Source organism: Nipponia nippon, unplaced genomic scaffold (genome assembly GCF_047370975.1).
Source record: "Nipponia nippon isolate SJK-2023a ecotype South Korea unplaced genomic scaffold, ASM4737097v1 scaffold_6, whole genome shotgun sequence".
Classification (NCBI taxonomy): Eukaryota; Metazoa; Chordata; class Aves; order Pelecaniformes; family Threskiornithidae; genus Nipponia; species Nipponia nippon.
In genome coordinates, this window is record NW_028262380.1 from 2,304,996 (window position 1) to 2,328,095 (window position 23,100).

The following is a 23,100-nucleotide window of genomic DNA, read 5'->3' on the forward strand; positions in this document are numbered from 1 at the left end:
GGATCCCGAGCACGGGACCGAGGGCTGGCAGACTGCCGGGCTCCCTGCATCCGTCATGGATGGAGATGGACTGAGCGAGGGAGACAGAGCCAGCCACACCAGCTGGGCCATAAACAGAGCCAGGGCGATGCTTTTAGTGTTCCCGGTGCTGGAGCTGGGGAAGGGATGTGGGGACATCGGAGGAGGGCAGGTCTTCTGGGCTCCAGCCCATCCTGTCACGTGCAAACGAGCCATGCTGGTGTGGATCCCTGCGTAGGGTTCCTGTTTAACACCCTCCAAAGTGAGGGAGTGAGTAAAACCGCCGGCATCCTGGGGAAGCTGAGTCAATCGTTTCCTCTTGCTGCCCCACGGTATTTTTAACGGTGCAGTTATCCGGTGCCCGGGCGGTTGCTATTTATTTCCGTACCCTGCAGGGGTGCACGCAGGTGCCGACCCACCCAGGGACCCACCTCCGCAGGATCCGGCTTAGGATCTCCAGTGGGATGGAGCTGCGGTGGGACAGACCACATAGAGACTCCGTTCGGGATGCTTGGGGCAGTGCTCCTGAGCATGTATCCCATATCAGTTCTGTCTTGCTGCTTTTTCTGGGAGGGCTGCCAGCAGAGTTGGGATTTGCTTTCTCACCCCCGCTTTTGCGGGGTGAATCCCAGCGTGAATCTTCTTTTATCTGCTGCTATTTGTGGGAAATCAGGCAGGAGGGTCTATTTCTCGCCTTGCACGGGCTTGCGGCAGGGGATGGAGTAGGTGGAGTAGATCCATGGAGGAGAGGCTGGGATGCGCCCTGAGCTGGGGAGCAGAGGAAGGTGCTGGGGACAGGGATGGGCAGAGGAGATGGTGTCCGATGGGAAGAGCACAGGGAGCCCCATGGTCCGTTGCCAGCTTGAATCGAGGGCCTGAGCTTTTGGGAGGTGAGAGGTGGTGTGGGTCGGTGTGGGATGTCCCCTGCAGAGTGGCTGGGGATGCTCAGGGACCTGCCGGTCCCCGCGTCCCCACTCACTGCCCCGGGGCCCGTGTGCTCTCCCTGCTCCTGCTGTGTTTTTGCAGCTGGAAAAGCAGAAGCAGAAGCTGCAAACAGGGACGGTGCTCAAAATCCATTGCACCTGCTGCCTTTTGTGTTGCTAACGGAGCAGTAGGTCCTACAATAATACAGGCAGGGTGCAGGGTGGACAGGCACCCAGCTGGCAGCATCCTGGGCTCTGTCTTTTCTAACCCCGTCCCTCCTTTTCTTCCTCCGTAGGTGCCGGCGCCTGCCCGGGCAAAGGTGGCCGTGACGGCTGAGGGCAGAGAGCTCGTCCTGGTGCTGGAGAGGAACCAGTAAGTGTTGGGGCTGGGGAAGGGGCATTGGGTGTCCCTGGCATGGTCCCACCTGGATCAGTAGTATCCTGGCCGCCCTGTCCTGGCTCTCCTGCCTGCAGGGGAAGGGACGGCCTGGTGTGGCTTCCTGCCGGCTGCGGTCGATGCGGCACTTTGGGCTGAAATGCTCTTTTTTCCACCGCCCACACCTGTGTTGTGCCTTGGCTCGATGCCGTGGGACAGGACCCAGCATGGGTGAAGGCGGTGGGGGGTGCTTAGGGGATGGAGAGGTGCCAGGCAGAGGGTCAGCGGGACAGGGGGCTCTTGGGCTGCCATCCCGCTGGTAGGGCTAATCCTCTGACATCTTTGGAGGTATCTCCTGGTGGGCAATGCTGACTGCTGGCAGGGATTTGGAAACCTTTGCTGCTCTTCTGCTGGACTGGTCTTGGGGTTGGCAGCTTAGCACCATTCCTGGGTGACCTTGACATGCTCGACCCTTTCTGGGCTCCTTTGTGCCGGGGCTGGAGCAAGGAGAGCAATCATCTCCATCTCCTGCCCTGCTCTCCTTGCCTCTCTCCCAAGACCTCGTGGCATTTGTCCCTTTTTGAGTTCAGGTCCCTCCTGGTGCCATGCGGCCCCATGGTGGAGCAGGGCAGAAAGCTGATCTCTGCAGGATGGGCTTCTGCTTCCACTTCTGCTTCTCTCTCCAGCAGCTGTGGGAGGCTCATGCCTGGCAGAGCCCTGTTCTTGCTGCTGTTTGGGTACAAAAGCAGCCACCACGGTGTCCCCTGAACAGCCCTGCCAGGCAGCAGGTCCCAGCAACGTGCAGAGGGGCTTTTGGTGTGTGGGAAGGAGAACTGAGGGGTTCCCATGTTGTGTTTTAGGACTGTAGGCAATATGGGCGTCAGCAGTGGGGGCTGAAAGCGCACGTGCAAAGGTTAGCCTTGTTTCCAGCTGGTGCACCAGGCCCGGAGATGTTTGTATGTCTTCTCATGACCCTAATTCTGGCTTGGTACCACTTTGCCATGCTGAAGGGATGAGCGTGGCCAGGAGGGGTGAAGAGCACCCTTGTGGTGCCTCTGGCAGGACTGGGGAAGCGTGGGGCATTGCAGGATGCTGAGCTCTGGATGAGGGTGCAGTGAAACAGATGAGGAGCTTGGTGGCAGAAAAAGGGAGCTGAGCAGGCAGGGCAGTCCATTGCACCCACGGCCATCTATGGTACCCAGGATCATCTGTGGCACTCAAAAGCATTCATGGCATCCAGGACTGTCCATGACACTCAGGACTGTCTGTGGCACCCAGGACCATCTGTGGTACCCACAACCGTCTGTGGCACCCAGGACTTTCCATGGCATGAAAGAGCATCCATAGCATGCAGGACCATCCATGGCACTCATGGTAGTCCATGGCACTCAAGATCATCCATGGCATCCAGGACAGTCCATGACACCCAAGACATGGCACCCAAGAACTTCCATGGCACCCAGGACCATCTGTGGCACCCAAGGCAGTCCATAGCACCCAAGACCCATACGGCACCCAGGATAGTCCACAGCACCCAAGACTGGCTGTGCCTAGTGGTTGTGTCTGCTGGGGAGACCAGTGCAGCCCTGGCCATCTACACTGCTGTCTTGTGCCCACTAACAGGGCTACCTTAGCCCTGCTAGCTCATGGGCCAGTGAGGCCATGCTAGACCTCAAATCTTCTTTCTTCTGGTACTGGGAGATGTGGTTGGCCTCCAAAATCATCCTTTGTGGTGTTTTCCAACAAGACCTTCCCTTGTGCTGGAAGAGAATACACATCTCCTTGCCCTTCCTTCCCCGGGGCTCCTGGTCCTTGGCCTGCCCTGGAGAGGACATCCCAGTGGTCTGAGCCATGCTGGAGCTCGCTGTGCCCCTGGATGGGGCAGTTTCCCCCATTCCCCAGGCATGGCATGGAGGCTTTTGCCTCTCTGCTGTCCTCAGCTGACCCGTCCACATCCCTGTGCCCATCCTGCACGGGCAGCTGCCCCTCTGCCTCCGCGCTGGCCGGGCACTTGTCTTGCCAGGCTGCCCACAGGTCCCTTTCCAGAACCCAGGCTGAGCTCTTGTCTCCTTTCTCTGCTATAACTGGAGTTACTGGTGCCAGGCACCCACTCACAGGCAGGCTGGGAAGGCGGGAACGTGCCCACAGCGACATTTTTGGGGCTAAACTGGTTGCAAAATAGAAACCAAGAGGCGGGAGGGCTATTCTGGGGCTGGCTGCTTGGTTTATTTTCCTCTGCTGTAGAATAAAACCCCTGGGACGGGGCCAAGCCCCAGGAATCGAGGGCCAAACTGTCAGCAGGGATAAATCCAGCCCTGCTTTGTCCTTCTTCGGGTGGCCGAGACCCTTGCATGCATGCTGTCCCTCGGCGGACCTGCTGTCCCCATGGTGGCTGCAAGCTCGTGGTGGGGCACCCATCACCCTGGCATCTGGGCAGGGTCATGCAGCCTTTGGCGGTGTGGGAAACCCCCATCCCTTTCTCTTCTCTCCCACTGCCCATGGGGTCATTTCAGTCTAAATCCCCCCTGTCTGCTCCCCGGGACCCCCAGCCCCACGCGCTTGCTGGTTGCAAGCTCAGCTCTGGCTCTTCCCCATGGCACGAAGCAATTTGTCAGCGTGGGATGGGGCTGCATCACGGGCAGCTCTGGGACCGGCCTTGGTGGGAGATGGCCGGCAGCTGGGGGGAAACCGAGGCACGTGGGGTGAAGGCGGGGGGGGCGTGCAGGCTTTGCTAAAAGCAGCCTGAGCTTTCTCACAATCAGCTCTGTTTTTTTGGGGACCCCCCTGCCCTGTTGCTGGGCTGTTGTGTCAGGAGCATCACCCTTGCTGTGCTGCGGGTGAGGCGAAGTGACATGTCCGGGGCTGGAGAGGGTGGCCGTGTCGGAGACCCCGAACCTCCCACGTCCTTGGCTGGACCCTGAGTACGGGGTTGATTCCTTCTCCCAGCGGGATGCTTCCCCCTGGGGACTTTGGTAGTCCCAAGGTGGGGGTTGGTCCCTATGGAGAAGCTGTCACCCTGCCTGGCTGCTTGTCCTCGGTGGTGGCGAGGTGGCCGCGGGGGCCAGCCCTGATGCAGCAGTGATGGCCACACTGCCAGCTCCGCTGCCCAAAGCTTTGCAAAGGGGGACTGTGAAGGGGGACCGTGCAGACGGCTCAGCCCTGCATGGCTGCCCAGGGCTGGGCACAGAGGCTCGGCATGTCCCTGCGCCGGGACCCCCAGAGCAGCTCGAGGGTCCTCACCCCTCTCCTCTCTCCGCAGGCTGCTGGCGCCGGGCTACACCGAGACGCACTACGCTGCGGATGGGCAGCCTGTGATGGTGGCCCCCAACCACACGGTGGGTGCTGGGGGGACAGGCATAGCTCATCTCCATTTTTCGGGGTGCCTTGGCACTTGGGATGAAGCCAAAACCCCACCAGGATGAGGCGCGGTGTTTTCACTGGCAGCATCCCCGGCGCCTGTCGCGGGAGGAATGCAGCAACACGCGGCTCCTGTATCTCTTGGCTGCAATACAGCACCTCGGGAAATAAACACAGGCAGCGCCAGGCTCGAGCATCCCTTGCTCTCCCCGACGTCCCCCCACCGGCCATTTGTCACCCTTCCAGCGCATCGAGCGGGCGTGGGGCTGTCTGTGTCCCTGGCTGAACCGCCGGAGCCGGCAGCTTCCCGGCTCCATCCCTCCTGTTTCCCAGTGCAGAGGGACACCGCTCGCCTGGCCGGGAAATGCAAAATGGGTGGTTTTTTGGGCCGAGCCCATGGGGTTTGTTGCAGCCCAGCCCTGCCTGGTGGTTTCTAACGGAGGTCTCCATCGCCTCTCTCCCAGGACCACTGCTACTACCATGGGCACGTCCAGGGCTACAGCAGCTCCTGGGTCGTCCTCAGCACCTGCTCGGGAATACGGTACGGAGATGTGCAGGATGGGGGGGGGCTTGTGGGGCTGATGAGGAGGGGGATGAATAAGGCTGCCCCCTTCCTCCCTGCAGGGACCCCCTCTGGGGATCCCCCGGAGCAGCACTGATGGTCCTGCAAGCCCAGCTCTAGGTGCTTCGTGGGGCTGATTTTCCACTGCTCCCCTTCTCCCATCCTTCACCTGACCCCGGGGCAGGCAGCAGGGGGGAGAGGCCATTTTTCTGGCAGCATGAGCTGCCTTCAAGGAAATTCATCTCTGGAGGAGGCAAGATCCCACTCCCTGCAGCGGGTACCCCAGAACTGAGCTTTGCCCTGTTGCAACCACCAGCTGCCATCCCGTGTTTGCGTGGTCTGAACGGCGTGGAGGTTTTAATGCTAAGGTTATATTAACTCATAGGGCTGTATTGACAGAGGCACCCATCTCTTGTCTCTGCCCCCACCCCGGGTATGGACCAAGCTGAGGTGCAGTGAGCTTGTGGGGCCTCAGCAGGGGCTGGGGGAGCTGGAGTGAAAGCACCACAGGAGCCATTGGGGGCTGCTCTCCATTGCCAGGGGCCTGATAGTGCTAAGCAGCAACGCCAGTTACTACCTGAAACCCCTGGGGACCCCCGAGCTGGGCCACCACGTCATCCACCGAGCAGAGCACTTGCCCATCCGAGGTGGGACCTGCGGCCACGGCGACGATTTTGGGAGCACCGTTGCTGACATCGCTCGGCTCTTCCAGCCAGTGCAGCACCGGGTAAATCCGTCCTGGGGTCCTTCGCTTGTGGAGGGACAGAGGGCTGAGAGTGGGGCCGTCTGTGCCCCTGCTGAATGCCTGCAGCTTGCGGCGGGGTGCCCGTCACCCTGGCGTCTGGGCAGGGTTGCACAGGTAGATGGGACGTGAGGGGCGTTCATGGGCAGCTCACCTGGTTTGAGTTTGGGCAGGAGACCTCAAAGGGCGGATGCGTGGGTTGGGGATCGGTGCTGTGTCGTGCAATGTGGGATGTGACATGAGGTGACATTGGGAATTGCACTAAAGCTGCCCAAATTTTCCTGGTCGCCTCGTGCCTCAGTTTCTCCTCTGGGCCATCCTTCCTGGGCAGCTCTGCAGTGTCTGGAGAACCCGTGGTGTCTGTCTTGCAGGTGAAGAGAGATGCCTGGAGGACCATGAAGTACATGGAGCTCTTCATTGTTGCCGATCACACACTGGTGAGCGGCGCGGGGGGCAGGAACCTGGTCCCCTGCCAAAAAGCTGGGACCCCTCTCTGCCTCCCTCCCTGCTCTTCCTCCAGTGACCCTTCCCCATCCCCATCTCTCTGCAGTACAGGAACCAGAACCTCAACCTGGGCCACACCAAGCAGCGCATCGTGGAGATCGCAAACTATGTGGACAAGGTAACGGCCGGTGAGAGGGACCTGCCACCACCTCCATCATTCCTGGTGCATGTAAAAGCACCTGAGCTTGGGGCCAGCCTGGTGGTGGCCCTCAGGGACTGTCCCCATGTCACTGGGGCTAGGATTTTAGATGAGAGATGTGAGCACATGGTGGAAAATGCTTTGCCACCCATTAGCTGAGCTGCAGCAGTGGAGAGGATGCTGGCTTTTCATCCTGCCGTGGCGATGGGGATCAATGGTGGCATCCTCAACATGAGCAGGGACATGCTTAGGCATTGTCAGCTGAGGGGTGGCATCGTGCCACCCTGACTGGCTCCTGTGCCCCACGGCTGTGCCAGTAGAGCTCATGCTTGCAGGTGGATTTGGGACAAGTGTGTCCCCAAGTCACCCAGCTGGAGGTAAAACATGGAGACCCACCAGCTGAAATGCCATGGCAGTGATGGAGGAGGTACAGCGAATGCCAATCCCCATCCCCTCCATCCCTGTCCCCTCCCTGCAGTTTTACAGGTCACTGAATATCAAGGTGGCCCTGATTGGCCTGGAGGTGTGGACGGAGCGGGACCAGTGTGCTGTCACCAGCGATGCCAACGCCACGCTCTGGTCCTTCCTGCAGTGGAAGAAGGCGCTGAGGTCACGCAAGAAGCATGACAACGCCCAGCTGCTGACGTGAGCACCCCTATGGGCCCGGGGACATCGGGGCAGGGGCTCCCAGCTTGGACCGGGGTCTCCAAGCCACCCCGGGGTGCTAACTGCCTCTCTGTTCTCCTTTCTGGGCAGAGGGAAGACATTCAGGGGGACAACCATCGGCATGGCCCCACTGGAGGGGATGTGCAGTGCGGATAACTCCGGAGGTGTCAGCGTGGTAAGAGGGGCACGGGGGTCCCTGCTGTTCCTCCCAGGCTGGGGGACCCCATCTTGCTGGGTTTCTTCATGGGCTTGGAGGACCAGCCATCTGGGGTTGGTCCTGGGATGCAGCCTGAGAGCGAATGATGGTGCTGGTAGCCTCTTACCCCACTCAGATGTTGGCCAAGTACCAAGGAGGGTGAGAAAGGGCTGGTTTTAAAGGTCTCCCACCCCATGTACACCCCCAGCTTGCAGCTAGCAGCAGCGTTGGGATCTCCTGTGTTGCTTCTGCCCCTCATATTGAAGAGCCCCTGCTTGTTCCCTGCTTGTGCTCTCTGGTTTTGTAGGGTCATCTCCACCCCAGATAACTCTTATGCTCCTCCTAATGGGGTGATGGTGGCCCTGGTGACCTGTGGTCCCAAGGCAGGATGGCAGTGTGGAGCACCGAGGTTTCTGGTTTTTGGGATGCACCTTCCAAGGCCCCAGGTTTTCAGCAGTTGGCTCCAGCAAAAGAGCTTCCCAACAGTCCCACGTGGGACTTTTAGGAGACCAAATCCCACTTCTGCCATGAATCGTCCTCCATCCCTCTCTCTGTCCCTCCCACGGGATCCAGTTGCAACCCCAGGGATGTTGTGGTCCCTCCATCAACCCAGCCCCATTCCCTGCCATGGGATCACTCCTGTCCATTGCTCCTGGCTGCTGTGCTGATGCATCCCTCATCCCTGTGCAGGACCACTCGGAGCAGCCCATCGGAGCAGCCGCCACTATGGCCCACGAAATCGGCCACAATTTCGGCATGAGCCATGACAGCACGGGCTGCTGCGTGGAGGCCACCCCGGAGCAAGGCGGCTGTGTCATGGCAGCGGCCACTGGGTAAGTGATGGTGGGGATGGGATGTGGTCCCTAAGCCCCCAAGCAGGTTGTGGATGCTGTTTGCAGCTGGGTGGGCTTGGCTGGTGGTCTCCAAGGGGTAGCAGAGGTGTAGCAGCCCCATCCCAAAAGAGCTAGGGATGGAAGCAAATGGGTGTTATGTGGTAGACACATTACAGGAATCCAAGGCATTTTCCTGTGCTAACCCACATCTCGGCACAATGAAATTATTCTTTATTGTAAGACTGGAGGGTCAAGGGGTGCCCAGTCCCTGGTCATGCTGGGGGGGACTCACGGCATCGCGGGGCTGCGGTGGGGTGAGCTCACATCCCTCACCCCAACCCCACTAAATCTGGATGCGGGATGCTCTGGAGTGGCAGTCATTAGCTTTCATGCGCTCTGGCATCCCTCCAGGGTTTGTTTTCCTTTGCTTTTACCCTTTAATTTGGCCCAAAGCTGTATGAAATTCAGCTGGTTGGTGCCACTTTCCCTTCCAAGGTCCTTCTCCTGTTGGGTTTCCGGGCTCCCGACAATACAGTCGTCCCAGATTTCCCCACACTGCAGAAAAGCGGCTGTTTATTTGCCATTATTTGAACCCACATGCTTTTCCAATTAATAAATAACAGTCAAAACCCACAATGCGGTCTCAGGGTGTCCCCAGGCTGTTTTCCCATGGCTCTCGGGGCTGTCGGATCGCGGTGCTGACCCCATGGGGTTTAATCTCTGCCTACATGGATTGTGGTGGGGAAAAGCACCAGCTTTCCAGGATAAGGCAGTTGTGCACTTGTTTGTTTAGTTATCCTACTAATTAATTATCCTGCCCTCACCCACCAGAGCTGGATGCACTGGTGCAAAGCCGCAGCAGATGCTACGCTACTCAGCTGTGCCCCTGCTCACCCCTGCAGGCAAAGCTCTCCGAGCTGACACCTCCCCATGACATTTCTTCCTTCTTATTTTTGCTGAAATATTTTATTCCCCACACGGGCAGGAAACACATATTTAACTGTCTTCAACCTGTCCCTATTTCCACGTTGATGTACCAGCTTATTGGGTGTATTTACTTGCTCACCCTCCCGTAACTTGCATGAACTTACAGCTTTCCCTACAGCTCAAGACATTTCCCTAGACTTTAAAAATACTTTTAGAAAAAGCCCTCTGTGTCATCTCAGAAATGAGATGTCCTAATATGAAATAGAACTTTTTTTCAGTGATAGGAGGAAACGAAACCAGCGCTGAAGCAGAGAGCGGTGCACAGCTCTTACTCTCTGCTTCCTCCTCCTTAGTACATCACGCAAAAAAACCCACAAACTTGTGCAAAATTAAGGAAGAACCATGCTCAGAACTTCTCTAGAAAATCACCGTTTCTCTCCAGCTCCCTGCAGGAAAGGCCAGTTGGGCTGTTAGAGAAATTACCTTACATGTGGTAGGCTCTGACTTTTATTTTTTGCTGCTCAGGCCTTGTGAATGATTTAATACGGGATATTTTTGTGTTTCTTTTCCATTTTTCTTTAATTTTTTAGAGGATTTTTCTCAGCCTCGGAGGTATTTAAATAGCCGCAAACGGGTATTTCCCATCAGCGGTTGGGTGATAGCAGGCACGTATTTAACAGACATCCTGAGCAGATAGTCACTGCAGATGTGGAGACCTGCCCTGCGGTTGGGACCGGGGCGGTCTGTGGTGTCCCAGGTGCAGGGGACCGAGGCACAGAGGTGACGCCTACACCAGCATCGAGCTGGCAGAGCCTGCAAGCATGGGTGCTCCCTGATCTTTGAAGTTCAGACCACGGGGCTCTCCAGTCTCCAAGAGGTTTCTCGCTGGAGGGTTGATGCTCTGGGGGTGGTGTACAGCAGCTCTGCTTGTCCACCCCATCCTATTCTGGAAAATATTTGGGTTCAGTGTGGTGTCCCCTGCTTGTTAATCTGATGCTCAGCCGTGCAAGTTGGGGTGAGGGATGTTCGCGATCTTGACGCATCTGGCTGATGGTGGCTTCTGCTCTTGGAAGGGTTTGTGCCAGTTTGCCTGTGTCCTTATTTCCCAGCTCTGACTGTGGTTTTCCACCTTCTCCTGGTCCCAATCACCCTGGTTCCCATCCCTCCCCATCTGTCCCCTGCGCAGACACCCCTTCCCTCGCGTGTTCAGCTCCTGCAGCAAGAGGCAGCTGGAGAACTACTTCCAGAAGGGAGGTGGCATGTGTCTCTTCAACCTGCCTGACACCAAGGACCTGGTGGTGGGACGGAAATGTGGCAACGGCTTTCTGGAGGAAGGAGAAGACTGTGACTGCGGGGAGGTGGAGGTACGGTGCTGGGTGCTGCATTGCTTTCCCGCCGAGGCTTTTGTAGCTGAGCTCGGCTGCTGGGTGTCAGGACGCAGCCCACATGGAGAGGGGTATTTCCATGGGAAAGGGGTTTGCTGGTCACCACAGGGACTCCATCCCAAGGGTTCTTCCCAGTCCCACCTTCCTAAATCCATTTAAACTAGTCCTGGCTTTCTTCTTGATTTTGCCCCATAGTGCTCAGGTCTTCCTCATCCCCCCTGTGCCTCAGTTTCCCCATTGAGAAGAACAATGCTGTGATGGGTGGAGAAGGGGCTGGGGTCAGCAACGGGGAAGGGATGGACTCACTGACCATGGTGGTGTCTTCTTCTCCCCACGCAGGAGTGCACCAACCCGTGCTGCAATGCACACAACTGCACGCTGAAGGCAGGAGCCCAGTGTGCCCACGGCGACTGCTGCCAGAACTGCAAGGTAAGCCCCCCGCTGTGACCACCCGCCTGCCCATGCGCTAAGCAGGGAGATACGGGCCCCACCACCCCCCGGGACTCACACACTGCGTGTCCTGGAGGCCAGTTCCCACCTGCCCGGTGCCAAATGAGGAGGGTTATATGTAAACTCATGTCCACAGGGGAGTCTCTGCTGGCTGCTTTGTGGCTGAGGTCCAGCCTAGGAATTTGGCTTTATACCTTGACAGCCCCATATAGTCCCACAGGGGACATTATAGCATCCTGGCTTGTATCAGGAACAGTGTGGCCAGCAGGAGCAGGGAGGTGATGGTGCCCCTGTGCTGGGCACTGGTGAGGCCGCCCCTCGAATGCTGTGCTCAGCGCTGGGCCCCTCACCCCGAGGCGGCCATGGAGGGGCTGGAGCGTGGCCAGAGCAGGGCAGCGAGGCTGGGGCAGGGGCTGGAGCCCAAGGCTGGGGAGGAGCGGCTGGGGGAGCTGGGGGGGCTCAGCCTGGAGAAGAGGAGGCTGAGGGGAGCCCTCATCGCTCTCGGCAACTGCCTGAAAGGAGGCTGGAGCCGGGGGGGGTCGGTCTCTTCTCCCCAGGAACAAGCGATGGGACGAGAGGGAACGGCCTCAAGCTGCGCCAGGGCAGGTTTAGGTTGGATATTAGGAAAAACTTCTTCCCCGAAAGGGCTGTCAGGCCCTGGCCCAGGCTGCCCAGGGCAGGGGCTGAGTCCCCATCCCTGGGGGTATTTAAAAGCTGGGGAGATGTGGTGCTTAGGGAGATGGTTTAGTGGTGGCCTTGGCATTGCTGGGTTAATGGTTGGATTCGATGATCTTAAGGGTCTTTTCTAACCCAAACAATTCTATGATTCTATGATTCTATGATTATAGACAGTTTATGGCCCCAAGCTGTACTGGGAGGCAGCAGCAATCCTGGCTTGGCCCCTTTGCTGCTGCCCAGTGCTGATGTTTCTCTGTCCTCCTGTGGCAGCTAAAGGTGGCTGGGACGATCTGCAGGGAAGCGGCGGGATCCTGTGACCTCCCTGAATACTGCACAGGTGCCTCACCCTACTGCCCAGCCAACGTGTACCTGCTGGATGGCTCGTCCTGCGCCTACGGCGAGGCTTACTGCAACAACGGCATGTGCATGACCCACCACCAGCAGTGTGTCCAGCTCTGGGGACCAGGTGGGTCCCACCAGCCCCAGCCCTGCCTCCTTGCCACCCTTCTCCGGAGCAAGAGCCACGCTGGGTCTCAGTGCTGTGTCTGAACGTGAGGTCCCCGTGCCCCCTGCCCGTGGGGCTGGAGGGTGGTGGATGGAGGGGTCATGCTGCCCCCATCCAGGGTTGGGGTCAACATCCGTGGGGCTGGCATGGGGTGCTGTGCACACACACTCACAGGTGCCGGGTTCTTTGCTGTGCACAGCCCATCTACCCTCTGCCTATGGTCCCCACGCTGCATACAGCCCATACATTACATACAGCCGCCATGCTGCATATGACCCCCATGCTGCACATGATTCCATATGCTGCAAGTGACCTCCATGCAGTAGCGCAGCCCATGCACTACATATGGCTTCAGCACTGCATATGCTCATGCGCTGCATTGACTGTATATGGCCTCCTGGCTTTAGTTACCCCATGTCCTGCATATGGCCCTCATGCTGCCTACGGACTGACCCTATACTGCATATGGCCCATAGGTGATGTGGCTCATAAGGTGTACATGGCCAGATGCTTCGTATGGTTGTTACACGCTCCATATATATATATTTTTATATACACACACACTTTTTATGGCCACAGACTGCATACAGCCCCCATGCTGCATACAGCCCCCATGCTGCGTATAGCCCCTCTTGTGCTGTTCTTGTCCTGGCACCCGCAGTGGCAGGTCTCCAGTAGACTTTTCCATGTTTTTTTCTCCATGACCATCCAGCCACTGCTCCCGGTATCACTATTTCTGCCTGCTGGCTGCTTTCCCCACCCCATGAGGGACCTTTTCTCCCTCCCTGCAGGTGCCTGGCCGGCCCCAGATGCATGTTTCCAGGACGTGAACATGGCCGGCAACACGTACGGCAACTGCGGCAAAGACAGCCAAGGGCGCTACGTGAAATGCGACAAGAGGTGGGTGCAGCGCTGGCACTCATGGATGCCCCATCTCCTCCTCCTACACCTGCAGCCCCCCCCTGCCCACCCCTGCGGAGGGACTGGCAGGGTCCTACCCCGACCTCCTGGCATCACCCGTTGGGCCAGCTCAGTTTTGGACCTGAGGAAGCCACCAGGTCCTTCCTGGGCTCAGGCCTCATCACTGCTGGGAGGTCGTCCCACCATGCATTACCTCCCAGCCCAGCCTGAAGGGAAAATCAAAGACACCATCAGTAGGAGATGCTATTTAGGGAGCGTGTGCTCTCCAGTATTCCCAGTTAGACCAGGGATGTTAGAGGGACCACACCTGCCTGTTCCCTCCAGCATTTCTCTGTTCTGTCTGTGATTTATCTAAGGCCCTTTCTGAACCTGCTGAGCCTCTCCCATCACAACCTCCTGTGGCCATAAATTCATAGGGAGGTGACCCAGCAGGCAGCAGGGCAGAGGATGAAGGGCAGGGAGGGTGAAGTGGCGGATACCCCCGTCTCCTGCCCTGACCTCAGCCGTGTCCTGCTCCTAGGGATGCTATGTGTGGCAAGATCCAGTGCCAGAGCTCAGCTAAGAAGCCCCAGGGGACCAACACCGTCTCCATCGACACCACCATCCGCTTCAACGGGCGGGAGGTGAAGTGCCGAGGCACCTACATGTACTCCGCAAAGGATGATGAGGAAGACCTCTCTGACCCTGGGCTGGTGATGACAGGGACAAAATGTGGAGATGGGATGGTGAGTACCTCTTCCTAGGGCTGGGGTCTCCTCCAAGAGATCAGCTCCTTAGCTCTTGTCCCAGCTCCAATGTAGACATTGGCTTGTCTCTGCGCTACAGCCGGGCCATGGGATGTGGTTCCCCCAACACTGGCAGACCTTGCCTTGATGACATCTCAACCAAGGCATTTCTAGACATCACCAGATGCTTGTGTGTAGGCCACCAAATTCTTCTCTCTGGCCTCCCTGCTTCTTTACTGATTTAATGCATAGTGGAGCAACCGCAGCAAGAATTTCATGCCCCGGGACTTGATGGATGAGGCTTCCTCCTATGAATAAACTGTTTCCCAGTGGAAAGCTGTGTTAGGAATCAAGATGACAGATCCAAACAGATGCTGCTAACTGAGCATTAGTCTCTTTTAGAGCCCCTGTGTCTCCAAGTACTTTACAGAGGGTCAGTTCAGCTGAGAAAGGGCAGAAGCCTGGTAGACAACATGGTAGCAGAGATGCACGCCAGACAGAGCTGGCTGGGGAGATACGGCCTTTGCTGTTTGGCATTTTAATTGTGAAATTTTCATCCCAGTTTGGGATGGAACGCCAAAATGTCAACATTTTAATGAGAAAGGATGGCTGGTTTTGAAATCCAGTGTCGTTTTTCTTGGCTGGGACCTGCCTTTTAGGGCCAGATGGGAAATGTCTTCTCCAGGAGCTGCCAGGTGGGTTGTCAGGGGAGGGGGGTGGGAGTGGAGGTGGCTGGTCTCCGCTGAGCTGTCCTGGATGGGGGAATGGCAGAGATTTCCTGGGCTGTGATGAAAATTGGAGTGAAATGCATTGACCTGGAACAATACCATTTAACCAACCTGCATTTTCCAATGGACAGTATCCTTCCAGAGGACTCCCATCTGTGGAGCCAGAAGATCGCTGTCCCCCCTCCCTCAGGTCTATCTCTAACCTCAGCTTCTTGGCTCCCTCTCAGGTTTGCAAAGATCGCCGGTGCCAGAATGCCTCCCTTTTTGAGCTGGAAAAGTGCGTTTCCCGGTGCAACGGCCATGGGGTGAGTTATTGCCTGAAACCTACAGCAGGCTCCTGAGCTGAGCACAGATTCTTAAGCAAAACCAATTGTCTCCCACAGGGATGAGCCTTGCAACGTAGCGGGCATCTGCTTTTCATAACTCTCACATGCATCAGCTATGGGTGAGACTGAGCTGAGGTCTTTGCTTACCCGTTTCCAAGTTAGAGGAAGAAGATCATTCATGATGTAAGGACCATCTGCAAAATTTAGATCAGGGTCCAATTTGAACTGGAGAGCGCTTAGAGCTCAGAGCAGGTGCCTGTTCCATCTGAGAGCAAAACAAAAGTTAGAAACACAACTGGGACTGCAAAAAGGCAGGGAAATGGTTCAGTGAATAGAACAAGCCGCTGTTGTCCAAAGCTTAAAGGCTACAAAGATTTGACCTCTACAGAGCACGGAGCTTAGTCGGATAAGGCAACAACAATGCTATGGTTTAATGGGAAGATCACAAGGGGAAGATGTTTAACAAACTTCTGGTCTGACACAAAGTATTAAGGGTGTCAGGCTTGTCTAGTCAAGCAGTGTGAAAACTGAGGGTATAAGATACCTGTCTTCAAGGTTTCTGCAAAGAGCAGGGAAATGAAAGTGTCAGCAAGAAAATATTTCTGTACATTGCAATTACACATTTGAGGGCAACACAGACATGATCCAAGTGATGTTCAAGGGGTGAATATTGGCTGGGGTTAAGCTCCTTCAGCTTTGACTCTTACCATTGGCCATCTGTTCTCATCCCCACCATACAGGCCATCATTTCCATATGTCTCTTGTGGTCTCCAACCATCCTTCTCATCCTGCAGGTCTGCAACAGCAACAAGAACTGCCACTGTGATGCCGGCTGGGCTCCCCCCTACTGCGAGAAGCCGGGCTTGGGTGGCAGTGTGGACAGTGGCCCTGTGCAGCGCGACAGTGAGTCATGACTCCTTGTCCAGTGCCTTGTGACGCTGGTGGGGCTGGAGCGATGCCACGAGAGGGGGAAGTGGGGCAATAAAGCTGCTGACAGCTCTGCTCCCAAGTGTGCTGGGTTGGGTCTGTTCAGGCAGACTCACAACCTGCGCCCAGCTCTGGTTGCTTGGTGGCCACCCATTTTTATCAGAGACCACTGGATGGTACTGCTCCCTTTACGGAGGTGGGACCAGCAATGATGTCTCTAGCCTGGGTGGCTGGAAATGGGCAGATGGGACCGATGTTTCCATCGAGTGAAGCTGGAAGCTGCTGGCTCTCCCAGCCCCCCACTCATCTTTGTGCTTTTCCTGCCAGATCACGAAGCCATCTTAATAACCCTTCTGCTCATCTTCCTGCTCTTCCTCCCGGCCCTGATGATGAGCATCTACTTTTGGTACCGGCGGGAGAACTCGCTCCTGAATAAATGGATAAAGGAGATGAGAAGAAGGAGCCAGGAGACATATAGGTGGGTGATGTGTCCTAAACCCCTTCTCTCCTGAGGACCTAGTGAGAGCCTGAAATATTTTCTTGCCACTGGCAGCATCCAGCCTGGTAGGAACATTTGTGGGGCAGCTGGTGGTGCACAGTGCCTGTTTCAAACTGGTACGAGACCTGGTTGAGGTATGAAGAGCTCTCTCCTGGGACAAGAAGAGGCTCTCAGCTCTCCCCTGAGCAGAGGACAGGAATGGTCCTCTAGACAGGACAACCCCAGAGAGTGATGATGAAGGTGGCCTGGTACCAAGGAGCTTTCTTGCCACCTACTCCTAGCAGGCTGCAAGAACTGGAAGGGCTCTAAAGGAGCACTGAATTTAGGTATTCTCATTATTTCCCCTCCCAGTACAGGTACAGACACACACATACTTCAGAGACCCTGCAATAATTTGAGGAAAAAACCCAGAACCAACCAACCTCCTTCATTATCCTCATTATCTCAAGACAGACTTGGCATCCATGCTCACCGAGCACTGCAAGACTGTCTGTTAATGATCTGGTAAAGGAGACAGGATCTCGCTGACCTGCAGCATTTCGGGAGGCAGCTGTTGCAAAAATAGTTGCTTTATTTTGCCATCTGTGATTTATGTTTTTGATCCTGGGCAGGAATAAAAGTATCAGTCGGAAGTCAACCGCTGGCCATCCCAAAGCTGCTTTCACCTTGCGGAACATTTCCACCTCCAGCCACACTAATAAAGTAAGTAATAACTCACCTTCCACGTTTGCTTTCCCTCCCTGGGACTTGATAGTTGTGGGTGACCACATCTACCTCTAGCAACTGGGCAAGCAACTGGTGCTCCATGCTGGTTTTACATTGTGTCTACACTCTGAGCCTTTGGTCAGTAGTACACATCCCTCCTAAAAGTGAATCTGCTGAGCTCTGCCTGCTCAGAGAGACCCTGGTGAGTGCCAGGAGCCTCTGCTGGGAAATTGCCCATCACCATGGCAAAGCTTAGCAGGGGCTGCGCAATCCCACTGATGACTTTGTGCTGAGTCTCCGGGGAGGCAAATGCTTCTTCTGCTGGTTGTGTCAGCTCTGGTGACCTTGGGATGGGTAAGCCCGGGGCTGAATTTAGGAAGAAATTAGGGTTTTTTTGAGCACGGTCACAGTGGCTGAGAGCAGGACAGAATGGATGATGCCTCCCGTCTGATGGAAGTCTGGCATGGATTCACCAGAGCTGGCCCTGCTCCAGATCTCCTGAGACCAGCGCCTTTCTCATCCCTGTGTGCTCTCATATGGTTAGTGAGGAGCAAACATGTTCAGCTTTTGGGCAGGATGGTAAAAGTGGTGGTCCCAGAAAGTGTAATAAATACCCAGTGCTCCTCCTGCAACTCCCTAGCACCCAGACCTTGAGGGAACATCTGCTTTTTAGAACCCAAGAAAACACACCTAAGGATTTTCTCCATACTTCTGCTTTTCTTGTCCCTGCAGGCAACACGGGCTGCGTTCCCCTCCAAACCCAATGCTCACCAGCCTGGCTCTCAGCCTGTCAACGTTGTCCACCCTCTTCGCCCGCCTCCCCACTCCATCCCTCCGCGCCCGAGAGACCCCAAGCCTGCCAGGCCACCTCCACCAGTCAGCAAATCGCCCATGGTCCCCACCAAAATGGTCGTCTCCCAGGCTAAGCTCCCGCCTCCAAAGAAACCTCTTCCCTGCAGCCCTGTGAGGACCCCACAGGTGAGCTTTGCTGGTTGGCTGTGCTTTCCTTCCAGACTCATAGAAATTCCCTGTTTTTTGGCTGCCTGTGGCTCTTTTGGGTTGGGCACTATTAAGGAGCTCTCACACCACCCTAAGAGATGAATCTTTTGCAATGGTGAAGAAAGCTCATTAGATAATGAGAATATTTTAAGGTAGTTTGGGTGTTCTTGTTACATGCTTTGAAGCATCTCAGCTCTGCAGCAGCGGGGAGAGAAGTTTGTAGGAGGTCATTGGATGCTCTTCTAAGGATGTTGTCTCTCCCAGGTTGTCCCAAAGCACCAACCGCCCCGTCGGCCGCTGCCTGGAAGTCCTCTTCTGGCCAAAGAGCTGCCTCTTGCACATGGACAGACCCTGCTGGTCACGGTCCCTCCTACCAACTTCAGGGTGTCAGGTACAAGTGCCCTGAGCCACCCCACAAGGCCATTAAAGTAAGTTGAGAGAGGAGCTGAGCTATCTCCCACCACTGCTGGGGTCCTGCAGGTGGACACAGTGGGGGGGTCTTGTGGGTCACGTCTGGGATGGACATCTTTTGCAAATAGGTGATTTTGATCGCTTAAAGAATCATCATCAAAGGTATTAGCAAAGCTGGTTTTAATACGACGTAGAATTGCAACTTAACAAAGTTCAATGGCAAGGTTCACTCTATTAATTACTGCACGGAAGAAACATATGAAGGAAAATTGGGTTACACTCGAGGTAAAATGATTCACAGAGAGACCGTGGGTGCAAAAGAGTAAAGAAGACCCCCCTGTTGAGTCATGAGGTTCAGAGTAGGCCCCCTTGCTTTCCAAACTCCTGATGGAGTTTAGGTGCATCTAGGTATAATCTTAGTCTCAGACTTGGAACGGTTTATGTCTAGGGATTGTACATGCAAAGTTTATGTAATGTTTCATTAGCATCAATTCAGCATGCAATCAAAGTTACCAAGACAAAACCAAAGTTACCATACTACAAGGTTATGTGCGATGTCGGTCATGTACCAAAGATCTGTTGTTGGTAAAAGGTCTCTCTGCCTCAAGGAGCAACCCTGGGAGGTGTCCCAGCTCAAGCGGAGATCACCGCCGTGCAGCCATGCTGCCGTGCAGGGAGAGCTCAAAGAAGGCTTGCTTAGGCTGTCATATGTATAGGATAAACTGGTTGGCTCGTAGTCAAATTACATGCGATAGGAAAGGTATGTGTGAGGCTCCTTTTACCCACGAATTTCTTTGTTCCTTGATAAATGAGTCTTGGAAAAGCCACCTGCTATTCATGCGTCAATCACATGATCGATGTTCCAAGCTTATACGCATCAATGCTCATTGTGCCACTTGGCTCCTTTGTGGATTTTCAGAGAACGGATTGAAACTAGAGGAGTTCATGGCCCAGCAATGGCTCAGGCCATTACTTCTTTCAGAGCCTGCACCAAACCACCGCCAGTCTGGTCAAGGGGTTGAGCACACCCATCACAACATCCCAAATGTCATTGTGGTGTGCTCTGGTCTGCCCCTCATGGTGTCTTCACTGTGACCTGGGTTTCTCGTGCTCCTCCCTGATATGGCTGGTTTGTACAGGCCAGGCTGTTGAGGAGCAGGAGAAATACTGTGTGCTCTGGGGCGTGTGGGTCTGTGCATGCTGCTGGAGCTACAGAGGAGTTCAAAGCCCACCAGCTTTGGGGCAACTGGCCTGTAGGGCATTGTGGGTCTTTTGTATGGGGCATTTGGGGGCAACAGCAAAAGGTAGGAAGGAAATCAGAGGATGTCCCAAATTCTGCTACCTGGGGAGCAACTGCAACCAAAGTGTTTGTCCAAATGGGGATGCTACGTGCAAAAACAATCCTGTGCCCATGCTCCTTCCTGCATGATGCAGGAAAAAAGCCTGCTCACCTGAGCAAGGTACCTGCAGGTGCCCAGGGTCTTCAGCCATGCCCCCACCTGGCAGGACCCCACAGGGTTTGGCCAAGGTTGGCCAACAGTGACCAAGGTTGGGACTTTGGGTCTTGTAAGGTCCTGGTGGGTTAAGGGAGATGCCATCCTTTGGGGGTGCATGTGGCCTCCCATCCCAGAGCATGGAGGGAGCTGTTGGTGTTCTGCTGGGGGACAGCAGAGTGAAGGGATGGACACTGATGCTCTCTTTCATCTTTCCTCCCCGCAGACCGATGCCACCTCAAAGGTGAGTCACAGACACCACGCAGGACCATGGGGACTGCTTGTGGGGGGATGGCCTTTGGTTAAGCACTGGGCTGGGAACCAGGAGACTGGGAATTAGACGTCCGCCTTCCCAGAGACTCCTAGATGAGCAGGACATAGCCCCTCTGAGTACCCCAGCAACAGCAGGGCTTGGGCACCTGTACCCAAGGGAATGGAGGCCGCAGGTTTTCCAGTCAAAGCTGGGAGATTAAGTCTAAGTCCTTTACAATATCACTGTTACTTTCAACTCTTGCTATACTACTAAATCTTCTGGATATGGGTCAGTGGCGCCTCAAGGTATCGTGCTGGCATCTGCTCCTGCTGGCCAGGCTTGTGGGCCATATCCAGCTATGGAGAGAAGGCACTGTGCTGGACTGAAGTCGGTCCTCATCCCCAGACATCTGCTTTGCTTTTGTTGTCACCACAAAGAGGCTGACTATGCCTCAAAATTTCTCAGTGTAACTCAATCCCTATAGCTCATCTCTTCTAGTAGATAAAACAGGCCTGTTCTGTGGTCCCAAAAGAGAAAGACTTGGCACATCCCAGCAGCCAAACTCAGCTCCCTTCCCCAGGCAGTGTAGTTTTGTCCTTGCTGCCCACTGAGAGCAGTCCCTGGCCATCCTCTCTTGAAACGGTGCCCGTGTCAGAAAGTGTAGACTGTCAGGGCCAGACTAGTGCCAGGGAGGAGGACATGCCTGTGTCCTGGTCCGTATTCATTACTTGACACCACCAACATGCTAGGAGAGGGCCAGGGAACTGTTGTCTTTCCTGGATGGGTGAGGTGAGAGATTTCATGAATTCCCAGGACAGACCATAGGGTCCATATTGGGTTGGTTGATTTGGTGATGTCTCTTGGTAGGGCACGAACCACCTTGACTGTTCTTGGGAAGCCAAGAGCAGCAACCCCTTGGGGGACATCACTCCCGCAGCTGGTGGGCTCCCAGTTCTCACTGCTCGGTGTCACCACATGCTTTGGTGGACTCTGTGTCCTATCAGGGTTTTGAGGGTACCCCAAAGGAAAACACCTCAAAGCAATACAATTTGGGGTTGTATCTTTGAGAGAGGGCATGGGTGACCGTGACAGTCCCAGGTCCCCTCTGGTCTCAGGGGCAGCAGCTGCTCTGCCTTCTCTGAGCTGTGGAATGATGGTTGTGGTGGAGGTGGTGGATGCTTGGTCTCTGCACTCAAATGAGTTGTCTCCTTTCTCTTTCTTCTCGCTCTAGGCCAGTCCCAACCATCAAAGTCCAATCAACCTCCTTCCCCTTGAAGAAGTGACAAACCAAGGACACCTTAAGCCCATCTTTCCTGAGCTGGCTCTCCTGATTTGCACTGCTGCTGGCGACAGGGGTCTTTTATTCCTCTCTTGTTTTGTTTGTCTTTTGATACCAGAGGACTATTTTTATAAGATAGAATATGTATTCAGCACAAAAACTGTAGTGGTGGGGGGAGGAGAGGGAAAATTGGTACCATGACATAACTAAGGGTTGGGATGGGTTGATGGTGGAGTTACCATGATGGAGACTCCACCGCAGCTCCTGGCATCACTTCCTGGCCAATTTACCCCACAGCTTTAGTTTCTTCTTGACATTGCACATGGGCTGGGATGGGGTGACTTGGGGTCAAGTGAACATCCAACACTGACGAAAGATGCTGACAACAGTGGCAGCAAAAGCCGTGTAATATCCTTCTAGCTACCTCCTCCTTCTCCTCCGGGCCTGGTGAGACCCCCCCACCGCCCATTGCCACTAGAGTTCAATGCTGGGCATTGTCTCCGGGCAGACATTTGCCATGAGAGAAAATTGGTTTCCAGTTTGGACTGTGCCATACAGTGCTGGGATATTTCCATGATGGATCCAAGTTCTCAGGCTCCTCCTGGCCTCCTGTCTGATTGCACAAGAAAAAACAGTGGCAATCCTGGGGCCGTACCTGAAAGGAGAAGCTGTCTGGGAAATGGTTTAATGTCTGAAGTGCTGGTGGCAGCTGGTTACCAGGGTGCTTTCAAGGGGCTCGGGAGCCCTCCATAAACATTACATGTTCCCTGCTCATGGGGCAAGCCCAGCAGTGTCTCTGTGAGCTGCTAACACTCTGCTGTCCAAAGGGGGAAGGAGCCACAAGCCGGGAACGAAAGCAGGAAGACCTCCTGCCTGTGTCATTGGCTTGCCCAAAGGCCTTGGCCAAGCCATTGCATTTCTCTGTGCCTCAGTTCCCCCCCCGTCTGTAAAATGGGGGGTAATACCTACCTCACAGGGGTGTTGTGAGGTTTAGCAAACTGATGTCTTGAAAGAGCTTTACAATCCTCAGATGAAAGGTGCTGTTGATCTGCACAGTATTTTACCGTGCCACTTTCCTATGACTTGACATGCGGCTCTGTCAGGGTCTGAAATAAGAAGAAAGGCTTTGTACAGTCTCCTGGCTCCTCCAGCTCTTTTCTTGCTCAGAAGTTCCTCGAGTCTTTAGACACCAAGGTCTTGGGGTCTCCTACCGCGTCGGTGCAAACATCCCTGGAGCCCCTTCTGTTAGCCCTTAAACCTGGGATCATTTGGTTCACCTGTGTGTGATGTCATCTACCCTGGGGTAGATCTCATCTGACCTAGGACAAACCTTTTTGAAATGTGTCCAACCAATGTAAAGGTTGTTCATGATGTACATGGTTGAAGCTTTGGACCTTGGTACAAAGGTTCTTCCTTCAGGGGCGACCCTCAGGAAACTGTTCTGGTGTTTCATTGTCCTCAGTGTTACAAAATGGGCTGCTAATTCCAGGTTGTGGTTAAGGCCACCTTAACCTAAGCTGTGCTTGCTTACTCTGTTGTGATCAGGCTTTGTTTCAAAGTCTTTGGTCATGCA

At 55.2% G+C, this 23,100-nt stretch overlaps 1 protein-coding gene across 1 annotated transcript in view; it reads left to right on the forward strand.

Annotated features, from left to right (window-relative positions):
* ADAM33 (ADAM metallopeptidase domain 33) overlaps positions 1-22,663 on the forward strand; it is a 31,741-nt gene extending 9,078 nt beyond the window's left edge. Inside the window, exons 3-24 of the mRNA XM_009472405.2 lie at positions 1,238-1,314; positions 4,577-4,652; positions 5,139-5,215; positions 5,777-5,963; positions 6,350-6,415; positions 6,529-6,600; positions 7,100-7,266; positions 7,378-7,462; positions 8,174-8,316; positions 10,430-10,607; positions 10,968-11,057; positions 12,027-12,222; positions 13,053-13,161; positions 13,703-13,907; positions 14,863-14,940; positions 15,756-15,864; positions 16,216-16,366; positions 16,999-17,089; positions 17,825-18,070; positions 18,356-18,519; positions 20,222-20,239; positions 21,480-22,663. Coding sequence (XP_009470680.1) covers positions 1,238-1,314; positions 4,577-4,652; positions 5,139-5,215; positions 5,777-5,963; positions 6,350-6,415; positions 6,529-6,600; positions 7,100-7,266; positions 7,378-7,462; positions 8,174-8,316; positions 10,430-10,607; positions 10,968-11,057; positions 12,027-12,222; positions 13,053-13,161; positions 13,703-13,907; positions 14,863-14,940; positions 15,756-15,864; positions 16,216-16,366; positions 16,999-17,089; positions 17,825-18,070; positions 18,356-18,519; positions 20,222-20,239; positions 21,480-21,531 — 2,637 coding nt within the window. The 3' untranslated portion in view covers positions 21,532-22,663. The remainder of the gene's footprint in view (positions 1-1,237; positions 1,315-4,576; positions 4,653-5,138; positions 5,216-5,776; positions 5,964-6,349; positions 6,416-6,528; positions 6,601-7,099; positions 7,267-7,377; positions 7,463-8,173; positions 8,317-10,429; positions 10,608-10,967; positions 11,058-12,026; positions 12,223-13,052; positions 13,162-13,702; positions 13,908-14,862; positions 14,941-15,755; positions 15,865-16,215; positions 16,367-16,998; positions 17,090-17,824; positions 18,071-18,355; positions 18,520-20,221; positions 20,240-21,479) is intronic.
* The last annotated feature ends 437 nt before the right edge of the window (positions 22,664-23,100 follow it).